Source organism: Oncorhynchus masou, chromosome 1 (genome assembly GCF_036934945.1).
Source record: "Oncorhynchus masou masou isolate Uvic2021 chromosome 1, UVic_Omas_1.1, whole genome shotgun sequence".
In the NCBI taxonomy this organism is placed as follows: domain Eukaryota; kingdom Metazoa; phylum Chordata; class Actinopteri; order Salmoniformes; family Salmonidae; genus Oncorhynchus; species Oncorhynchus masou.
The window spans coordinates 14,037,950-14,049,426 of record NC_088212.1 but is presented as its reverse complement, the minus strand read 5'-3'; the positions used below and the strand labels follow the sequence as shown (position 1 = coordinate 14,049,426).

The window sequence follows — 11,477 nt, the reverse complement described above, 5'->3', positions numbered from 1 at the left end:
GTTTCAGCTAACCCAATAACAAACTTCCACCCTAGAACAGCCATCCTCTCCACGGTGATCATTAGCCATGACAGTCCATGTGAGTATTGATAATTTGTGTGTTTTGGGAGCCTAGGTTTCTCACTCATGGGTGGCACAAATTGGGATATGGGGAAGGGAAATGGGCAGGGTATATGCAAATTACTACGTAGTGTACTGAAACAGGCAGGGAGAGTGAACGGGTCTGTGAACCCGCAACCTTCTGGCCCTTAGCCCTGGACTCTACCACAAAACCATGCTGGGGCAAAGTTGATATCCACATTTATAAACACAGTATCGCTACAGTTATAGTTATTTGTGGTGGTTAATTTTTGTTGTTGAGTTAATTGAATGAGGGGGGAGGGTGTGGCCATTTTTTTTTTAAGTACAAGAGTGGGTGTGCATGAGTGTGTGCATGCGTGTGTGGAGAAGGAGAAGAGAACAGGACAAGACATGAAACCTCATATCATGAACCATATTTAAACCATAACATAACTTTATTATAATAATAGTACAAAATAATACTCCTGACCCAACTAACAATATACCAAAGGCCTTAGGGCACAGGCATTAGAACCCTAGCAACGTGTTACTGACACAAGGCACACATGGCAGTGGTTTTATTGACAGGTTTAAATACTGCAAATATTTACAAGCAAAAAGTGTTGGCAATCAAACCCAATGAAAATGAATCAAATCAATGAATCTCAAATGTTTTCATATGGTGAGAAACCCAAGAGCTGATGAAGGAAAGGAGAACAGTGGTTTTCATCACTCCAATGAGAGGTCAGAAGGCTGTGTTGCCATGAAACAAAGTGTACTGCTTGAACACTTCAAAGCTAGCTAGTTGTTAACTCTCTGAACAATAAGATATACAGAACGGATTGTTTTCTGGTTGTAGTCTTGTTACCTTGCCAACAGATAGACAGTATACAGTCTGTATTACATGTAATGACATAACAAGCATTAATCAAAAGTCATTATCACACTACCTATCCCATAGAGAGGTGTTCTCTTTCCTCTAACCAGGAAAACATCTGGTTAAATTCAACCTACGTTCACTGTTTGAAGGTATTCGTTCAATTTCCGTAACAAGAAAAAGCAGGCATTTCCTTGTGAGAGGAATGTTGACATTGACATTTTAGAAATTCCAGTACTCTGGTTGTGGCACATCAGAGGAGGCTGGTGGGAGGAGCAATAGACGAACGGGCTCATTGTAATGGCTGGAATGGAATTAATGGAAGGGAGTCAACTACATGGAGTTTTCATATGTTTGATGTGTTGGATATCGTTCCATTAATTCCATTCCAGCCATTACAATAGGCCATCCTCCTATAGCTCCTCCCACCAGCCTCCTCTGAGATACATACAATCAGTATAAAACATAGAAAACATTTCAAACAGTAGCCCTAAAGATATTAGGATATAAACTTCCATTGCTTCTAAACGTTTAGAATTAATATAATTCTGTTTGAGTCATGACATTCACCCTTTTTACTTAAGGACACGATTAAGCTGCAATGTAAGATAAAGGAAGCCTAGAGCTAAATATACTGGAGCGATGCTAATGCTATGGAAAATACTGCGGTCCATTGTGCATGTGTGTGCTGTATTTGTCTCCTTACAGACACACAGCTGTCAGAGTCAAGGATGGTGAGGGACCCACCGGCCCTCCAGGAGACCGTACCCCCCACTGGGACTTGCTTTAGGGGTACAGGATGCTTGTAGTGGTGGGGTTGGTAGTGGTGATGGTGGTAGTAGTGGTGATGGTGGTAGTAGTGGTGGTGATGGTGGTAGTAGTGGTGGTGATGGTGGTAGTAGTAGTGGTGGTGATGATAGTAGTGGTGGTGGTGGTGGTGGTAGGTAGTAGTGTTGGTGGTGGTGGTGATGGTAGTAGTGGTGGTGGTAGTAGTGGTGGTGGTGGTGGTAGTAGTAGTGGTGGTAGTAGCAGTGGTAGTAGTAGTGGTAGTGGTGGTAGTGAAGGCTGCTGGAGAGTGGTAGGTTAAGAGACTCATACCATCTCTTCCTTTAGGGCATCCTTTTTGGTGATATTAGTGAGTCTGACTCTGACTTCCTCTTTCTCCTCATCCTCCCTCCTCTTCTTGTCGCGAGCCTCTCCCTCTTGATGGAAGCCCACCATCAGCTGATAGACTATCACCCCGAAGGTGGAGCCTATAAACGGGGCAAAGATGGGCACCAGGAACCAGCACTTACCGGCACTGTGAGTGAGAGAGTGAGAGTGAGAGAGTGAGAGAGTGAGAGAGTGAGAGAGTGAGAGAGTGAGGGAGTGAGGGAGTGAGAGAGTGAGAGAGTGAGAGAGTGAGAGAGAGAGAGAGAGTGAGAGAGAAGCAAAGACATGGATTACACAAGAGACCGGAGAAAGATATATTCTTAATCTTGGCATCCTCTGCTTTTAGCTGTTTGTTCCATCATTACCATCTCCCATTTTGTCTCATCTGCATATCAATAACGCACAAAGCCTGAACCAGGACATTCAACAGAGGGGAGACGTATAGTGCTAGGATACATAAGAAGAGGTGTGAAGACAAGCAGAGAGATGAGGAGGCAACTAGAATAATGCAGAAAGGTGTACAGAAGCAGAAAGGTGTACAGGATTATGGGAGGACTCACGTGAAGACCTCGGTGCCCCAGCCTGCCAGGGAGGTGAAGAGACGAGGCCCCAGGTCCCTGGCAGGATTGACGGCATAGCCGGAGTTGAAGCCCATGGACAGGCCAATGACCAGCACCACGAAGCCCACCGTGAAGGCCTCCAGGCCCTGGGGGATGGGGTTGTTGTAGGGGTCTACGATGGCCAGGATACACACGACCAACGCTGCCGTGCCAATCACCTGAGATAGAGACACTTCCATTAACATGGAGAATTCCCAATATACTAGTAGTTCTGTTCCCTGACCTAATCAGTTTGGGGGTTGTATGCAGAAGGAAGATGCTAGCCTGGTCAAAGAAGCCGTTGAGCAGGTTGAGATGTTCGCCAGGGTAGGTGGCGAAGATGCCAGCGGTGGCGTTGGGCCCGGTAACGATGAGCTTTCCAGCAAAGCCCCACAGAGCGTCTGTGAGGAGATTACACACAGACAAACATCATGAGATAACATCAACTTTAAAAAGGTGTTACACTATACACTGATTCGTCCAATGGATGCATCAGTTCCATCCCTGGACATGTCAGAGGACTCACCAAAGTACAGACCAAAGATGATCCCGGAGCCCAGGAAAGCGCCCAGTGTCTGGAAGGCAAAGTACATTGGGAACTTTCTCCAGCGTTCTCTCCCAAGCAGGCAGAGGGCAAAGGTCACCGCTGGGTTTAGATGGCCTCCTGGGAATAACACACGTTGAGAGATTGTTAACATTAAAGCAGGACGGCTTCTCTCCAAAAGGAAGTACCTTTCCAACACAGTCATTTATCAGGCAGAAGAACACATGACTATTATAGGTTGAGCCTTAGAACAACTCATGGGAACAAATCTGTTCGAGGAGAACCTATACACCTAATCATATGATGTGCGTACCTGATACTTGGCCACAGACCAGGATCCCTAGGGTGGCAGCGAAGCCGAAAGCAAAGTTCACGGTGAGGAACATGCCATGAGATCCTCCACTAAGCACCAGCTGAGCCACCGCACCACAACCAAACATCTGTCAAGAGAGGGGAGAGATGAAAAGTATAACATGAGTACCAACAGAAATTGAGCGCTAACATCGCTAGGTGTGTAATTCCAGAGCACAGCCAAACATACACCTTGCAATGTTAACACACTGCAATAATCACTCAAGCTTTGTGCATCAAATGGATTTGTAATTATAAATTATATATACTGAAGAAAAATATAAACTCAACATGTAAAATGTTGTTCCCATTTTCTTCTGAAATTAAGGATCCCATGCACAAAAATAGAATTTCTCTCAAATTTGGAGAACAAATTTGTTTACATCCCTGTTAGTGAGCATTTCTCCTTTGCCAAGATAATACATCCACCTGACAGGTGTGGCATATCAATAAGCTGATTAAACAGCATGATCATTACACAGGTGCACCTTGTGCTGGAGACAATAAAAGGCCACTCTAAAATGTGCAGTTTTGTGACAACAAAATGCCACAGATATCTCAAGTTTTGAGGGAGTGTGGAATTGGCATGCTGACAGCAGGAATGTCCAACAGAGCTGTTGCAAGATAATTGAATGTCAATAAGCCACCACCAAAGTTATTTTAGAGAATTTGGCAGTATATCCAACCGGCCTCACAACCGCAGACCACGTGTAACCACACCAGCCAAGGACCTCCCCATCCGTCTGAGGGGGGGGGGGGAGTATTTTCGTTGATAATAAAGTCCTTTTGTGGGGAAAAACTTATTCTGATTGGCTGGGCATGGCTCCCCACTGGTTGGACCTAGCTCCCAATTGGGTGGGTCTATCCCCTTCCAGGCCAATCCATGGCTGTGTCCCTGCCCAATCATGTGAAATCCATAGATTAGGGACTAATGAATTTATTTAAATTGACTGATTTAACTGTAACTCAGTTAAAATGTAGCATGTATATTTTGGTTCAGTGTTCAAACGGATATCCTAGATTTGTCATCCCTGGAGGTCAGCACAGGTCAAAAGCGGTGTGCAATCACTGTAAGTGAAACTGGACACCTTAAAGATTGAAATGGGATCCAGTCGCAAGGCCCCCTGGAGTGAATGCATTCCACTGAGACCAGCAGGGCACATACGTTGAGGTTAGTTGCGAGGAACCATAGCTCTCGATAAGGGTCTTGGCGTCTAGCAGAGGTTCAACATCACTGAGCCCAGTCTAAACTCCCGATGAGACCAGAGGGCCTCATGCTTCCAACTCGGTGGAAAAATACTTCAGGGATACCATCTTTAGACATGTAGTCAAATGTCAGCGGCGTCTGATAACATGACGGTATGGTGCCAAAGAGTCGACTGAATTAGCCGGATCAAATTACACCGAAAGGTTATTCTCGGAATCATTTGAAGTTTCATGACACAGTGAGCAATGACTCAAAAAGACAGCATCTAACAGAATGAATCACCTAAATCCCAGCTGTCTAAATGGCTTGTTGGTGATAGCGACAGCAAGTCATGACAGCATTACGCCATGACATTGCATGACTGCATTACGCAATCACTCACCAGAATGTCAGGCAGTTTATGCTGTGTCCTCATACAGCAACATTATGTTTAGTGATAGACCTGGTCACCCAGGTATCCCTTTTAGCCAACAGCACTGGAGGTACGGAGGTAGGGAGGGTTTGAGGGTGGTAGAGTCACATAGACAGGAAACCTCAGATAGCTTTAGATGGCGTCAGTCTTTTCAAACATCACTATACATGAAAAATGTTTATTGGACAAAAGGACAGGTGAAGTTTGAAGAAGTCACCATACTCTTTCCATCACAGAGCCACTCCTGCATAGCCGCAGGAAGTAGGGGTGCTGAGGGTGCTGCAGCACAACCTGAAAAATACCACCCCAAAAAATATAGTAATTAAAAAAAAAAAAATAAAAAAAAAAAATTTACAACATTATTTTACAAAAGTAGTGCACTGGTATTCGGGGAATAATATAGACCTCTGTAGAGCAGGCAACAACAAAAAACAGCATCACTGCCTTGCCAAAAAAAGGTAGTTGTAAAATTAGGAACAGTATATCTAGCAAGATTCAGTAGTTGGAATTGTGAGAGTTGTTGCCCTGTCCCCTTCTCTGAGATTGTCATTCTACGGGAATCCAGAAAGAACAAAACCCTGTCCTAAACAATTACATCCAAAAGTGCAAAGTCATGGACAAAGACACAAAACATCTGCATCAAATTAAATGTTTTTCTTGAAAAAATAACATGGAAAACAACCACTTTTTGTGCAGTATTAATTGACCATCCTTAAAAACCACTTACTGTAAATTTACATTAAAGTATTGTACATAGGCTGGTCATCTAGGTTTGTACCTGTAGACTTTCCATCACCATGAAGAAAAACAATGTACAATACAGTAATTGAGTACATTGAGACATCAAGTGGTATGTGATGATGTGGCTCAGTTAGTAGAGCATGGTGCTTGCAATGCTAGGGTTGTGGGTTTGATTCCCAAGAGGCGACCCATATGAAAATGCATGCGGTCACTACTGTAAGTTGTTGTGGATCAGAGCGTCTGCTAAAATGGAAAAATAATGAATTGACCATTTCAGTTTTCACATAGAAATAAGTTGCATTTGCAAAGTATTTCAAGAAACTGGAAAACATATATCAAGCAAGTATTTTCATATTCCACTTGTATTATCAGCTTAACTGTTTTGTACAGATAATGATCAGATTCAAGTTACAAATGTTTTTTATATATATTTTTTAAATCACAAATGTAGTGCACTGAGCCTTTACTAGTCCTGTATTAGAGGGCCTACATAGAGGACGGTAACACTGAGCCTTTACTAGTCCTGTATTAGAGGACTGACATCGAGGACCATAACACTGAGCCTTTACTAGTCCTGTATTAGAGAACTGACATAGAGGACCATAACACTGAGCCTTTACTAGTCCTGTATTAGAGGACTGACATACAGGACCATAACACTGAGCATTTACTAGTCCTGTATTAGAGGACTGACATAGAGGACCATAACACTGAGCCTTTACTAGTCCTGTATTAGAGGACTGACATAGAGGACCATAACACTGAGCCTTTACTAGTCCTGTATTAGAGGGCTTACATAGAGGACCATAACACTGAGCCTTTACTAGTCCTGTATTAGAGGACTGACATAGAGGACCATAACACTGAGCCTTTACTAGTCCTGTATTAGAGGACTGACATAGAGGACCATAACACTGAGCCTTTACTAGTCCTTTATTAGAGGACTGACATAGAGGACCATAACACTGAGCCTTTACTAGTCCTGTATTAGAGGACTAACATAGAGGACCATAACACTGAGCCTTTACTAGTCCTGTATTAGAGGACTAACATAGAGGACCATAACACTGGGCCTTTACTAGTCCTGTATTAGAGGACCATAACACTGAGCCTTTACTAGTCCTGTATTAGAGGATCATAACACTGAGCCTTTACTAGTCCTGTATTAGAGGACTGACATAGAGGACCATAACACTGGGCCTTTACTAGTCCTGTATTAGAGGACTGACATAGAGGACCATAACACTGAGCCTTTACTAGTCCTGTATTAGAGGACCGATATAGTCGTCCTCAGCACATTTATTCTGCACATTTCTTCCCCAAACTACTTCCCGCGGTTATGCACTCCTATGAACATTGTTTGAAGATAGTGATTTGGGGGGTGGTCAGCCGTAGTGATTTGGGGGGTGGTCAGCAGTAGTGATTTGGGGGGTGGTCAGCCGTAGTGATTTGGGGGGTGGTCAGCCGTAGTGATTTGGGGGTGGTCAGCCGTAGTGATTTGGGGGTGGTCAGCCGTAGTGATTTGGGGGTGGTCAGCAGTAGTGATTTGGGGGTGGTCAGCCGTAGTGATTTGGGGGTGGTCAGCCGTAGTGATTTGGGGGGTGGTCAGCAGTAGTGATTTGGGGGGTGGTCAGCCGTAGTGATTTGGGGGGTGGTCAGCCGTAGTGATTTGGGGGGTGGTCAGCCGTAGTTTTGTGTGGCAGTATGTGGTCTCCCGCCACTTGGATTTAAGCAAAGCAGAGCACACAGACTGTTTCAGAAATGAAGCTGAAATATAAGGAGAACAATTATTGCTGTTTTTCCCCCCCAATTCCTGGGTTTATGTAAGGACTGTATTGTTTTCTGGGCGGTGCACATGCACACCACCGCTGGGGCCTGAAGGACGTGTTCTGTATGTCCAACCGCCTGTCACACACAGCGGATCCTGTAAGAGCTCTGGAAAGACCTGTCTGCTGATAGAGTCACTGTCACCCGTTGACCTTCAGAGACAGGCACACAAAGAGTGCCTGTCAGCTCCCCACTGACCACCTGGAAATGGAAGTGGTCCCCTTCACTCCAGAGACACCACATTCATTCAGAGGCTTCTAATTAACGACTTCAGTTTAGTTTCACTCTTTTCCTATTTCTTCAGTGTAAACTGGAGTCAGGTATACAATTGTAAGAATGCAGAGATCTGTTCTCCATATATAGGGGTGAAGCTGTGCGTATGCCAAATCTAATGCACACCCACACACACACTGAAAACCACACACACTGAAAACCACACACACATACACACATACTGAAAACCACACACACACACACACACACACACTGAAAACCACACACACACACTGAAAACCACACACACACACTGAAAACCACACATATACACACAGAGATAAACAACCCTGCCCTGCCCTTCGTTCCTCCTCCTCCTCCCTACCTGAGAACCAGTCATTAGAACGCCTACCTGTTCACTCATTATATTACTTAGTCATTAGCACAACAGATGACGTCTACCTGTGTCCTGGAGAGCATTTGGCGTGTTCACGTTTCACCCATTGTGTTGTCGCTGTCACTCCCAATACTTCCTCCCATAACATACATTAACATTAAGCAGTGAAGAAAAACCTTGTTTAAAACGTGTGTGAAAGAGTAAGACTGAATGATCCCTCCATCAACTCTCTGAGCCAAATAGTGAAAGTTAACTGCCTAGAGACCCGCAGGTTGTATACTCGCTAAACTGTCCGCTAGGTGCTCAGTGGCCATTGACTGCTAGAGCCAGATAGCAATACAAATAGCAGGGGTTGTTTAATTTGTCTTGTTTCTTTATTTAACGGGACCAATGGCCTAGGGTCTGGGTTCCTTTATGTGAATGACTGAGGGAAGATTTAATCTGTCAGTTTTATTAAAGCTGAGTGATGTGGAGGGATGAGTCCTTCTAGGAAGAGGCCACACTAAGAGGGAAAAAATCAACAGCGGTCAAAAGTGCAAACAAGAAGCAATCATCCCTAATATTCTTTTTAAAAACAAATTGTTACAATATCATAGTTTTGTGCTAAATTGAAGCTCTCAAATGTTCTACCGCTTAAGGTCCTGAACCCCCTAGAAAATATTAGCTCCAGAGTATTGTAGAGTTCCTGCATCGGAATATAAACAGTAACGGCACCAACATATTAGTACCGACACATATTTCAGTCCAAGTCAAGCACTGCTTAGTCTCCTCAGGGACATACATCTTACACACAATGTACAGAATGTTGAATTCTAGACTACCAATTTCTCAGTGTCCAATATCAACAAGTCTTGTGCCATGTCACCATGATGAAGAATGGAACAAAGGAATAAATATGGCAGACACAATATGTGTCAAGTACACAGAGATTTACAAACATACATTTACAAACACACGTGTGTGTGTGTGAATGTGTGTTTATGGATATGATTCAAAAACACACATATACAAACATGCCCGTGCACACACACAAAACTCAAATATGGCAGCAGAAGGGCATGAGGTTGTCGGGGGAGCTTAGGATCCTGGATCGTTATGCTGGGTAAGTATCATGTGTCCATGTTCTTGCCAACAAGAGCAAGCATATTTTTGTACAGACTCAAGGAGTGATTTACAGCTGCCTATATGAGTCTCACATTCCCGACCCCTGTCACTTTGAAGTCAAGTGCAAAGTCTAGCACAACCTGTAAACCCATGCTGAACTTATCCACCAGTATCCACCGCTCTCACATCTTGGCATTACAACAATGGTCTATACTCAAGTTAGTGTTAATTCAGAATTAATGCAGACAAGAGGAGCCAAGAAAATGTAACCTGCAATGTCGTATTTCAAGGAGATACAGGTATGAATATGCTCAAACTAATATTTATTGTGGCAAAGAATCATGAAAGTAAAACATGCAGTCTACTCTTCCAAGGAAAGCTTGAGTGAGGATAACCTGACTACAGATGTGGAAAATTAGGATAACCTGGCTATAGATGTGGAAAATTAGGATAACCTGACTATAGATGTGGAAAATGTGTGAGGATAACCTGACTATAGATGTGGAGAATTAGGATAACCTGACTATAGATGTGGAAAATTAGGATAACCTGACTATAGATGTGGAAAATGAGTGAGGATAACCTGACTATAGATGTGGAAAATGAGTGAGGATAACCTGACTATAGATGTGGAAAATGAGTGAGGATAACCTGACTATAGATGTAGAAAATGAGTGAGGATAACCTGACTATAGATGTGGAAAATGAGTGAGGATAACCTGACTATAGATGTAGAAAATGAGTGAGGATAACCTGACTATAGATGTGGAAAATGAGTGAGGATAACCTGACTATAGATGTGGAAAATGAGTGAGGATAACCTGACTATAGATGTGGAAAATGAGTGAGGATAACCTGACTATAGATGTGGAAAATTAGGATAACCTGACTATAGATGTGGAAAATGAGTGAGGATAACCTGACTATAGATGTGGAAAATTAGGATAACCTGACTATAGATGTGGAAAATTAGGATAACCTGACTATAGATATGGAAAATGAGTGAGGATAACCTGACTATAGATGTGGAAAATTAGGATAACCTGACTATAGATGTGGAAAATTAGGATAACCTGACTATAGATGTGGAAAATTAGGATAACCTGACTATAGATGTGGAAAAGGAGTGAGGATAACCTGACTATAGATATGGAAAATGAGTGAGGATAACCTGACTATAGATGTGGAAAATTAGGATAACCTGACTATAGATGTGGAAAAGGAGTGAGGATAACCTGACTATAGATGTGGAAAATGAGTGAGGATAACCTGACTATAGATGTGGAAAATGAGTGAGGATAACCTGACTATACATATTATGAATAAGAATGTGAGTAAGGAGGTGAGAGATAGAGGGTCTCTTACCACCAGGATGAGGGTACCCAGACACTCTGCCAGAGCCTGGCGCAGCAGCAGGTTACGGATCTGGAAGTTCCGCGCCAGCTTGTCCAACCATATCTTCTGTTTTCCCATGGTTCAGTGCTGCTCGGCAAGGTAGGTCCTCGTGAGTGTATGTGATGGCTGATGCCCTGGCCTCCTGTACTGTGGCTGGTGACAGTAGGTAGGTAGGGCCTCTTGAGTGTGTGTGATGGATGAGGCCCTGGCCTCCGTCTCTTATAGGACCTGGATTTCCTGTGGCTACTGCCAAAGACAGCCTCCTCGAACACTCCCTTCTCTCTCCCTCCCACAATCTCTCTCTATAGATGTCAGTGTCTCTCCCTTGTAAATCCCAAACACTCTTTCTCTCTCTCCGCCTCTTCTGATTCGCACTCTCTCTCTTCTCCTTTCCGCCTGTCCATTTTCTCTGTTGTTTCTGCTTTGTCTGGTCGGAATAGAGGTCAGATTTACTCAAAATCAGTTATAGGGATAGACCTTCACATGCTTTATGAGCTTGCCATACTTTCATCTGGTAATACATCAACAGATCTCAGAACTGTCTGACAGCCCTTTGCTTGACACAAGTCAGCCTGCCTCAGGGCCCCGCATGGTGTCT

At 43.6% G+C, this 11,477-nt stretch overlaps 1 protein-coding gene across 1 annotated transcript; it reads right to left on the bottom strand.

Moving 5' to 3' along the window:
* Positions 1-496: 496 nt before the first annotated feature.
* Positions 497-11,090, bottom strand: aqp3a (aquaporin 3a). The gene is made up of 6 exons (XM_064945108.1): positions 10,850-11,090; positions 3,546-3,672; positions 3,215-3,352; positions 2,974-3,089; positions 2,650-2,867; positions 497-2,237 (listed from the first exon to the last, which is right to left on the bottom strand). Exons 1-6 carry the CDS (start codon positions 10,955-10,957, stop codon positions 2,030-2,032), a joined length of 915 nt encoding a protein of 304 aa, XP_064801180.1. The 5' UTR covers positions 10,958-11,090; the 3' UTR covers positions 497-2,029.
* Between the last annotated feature and the right edge of the window lie 387 nt (positions 11,091-11,477).

Excerpts from the sequence above, each read along its gene's own strand:
- aqp3a (XM_064945108.1), bottom strand. The coding sequence starts at position 10,957 with ATGGGAAAACAGAAGATATGGTTGGACAAGCTGGCGCGGAACTTCCAG. Across the intron at positions 3,673-10,849 it reads TGGGTACCCTCATCCTGGTG|ATGTTTGGTTGTGGTGCGGT; the intron begins GTAAGAGACCCT and ends CTCTCTTGACAG. Across the intron at positions 2,868-2,973 it reads TCAACGGCTTCTTTGACCAG|GTGATTGGCACGGCAGCGTT; the intron begins GCTAGCATCTTC and ends TCTCTATCTCAG.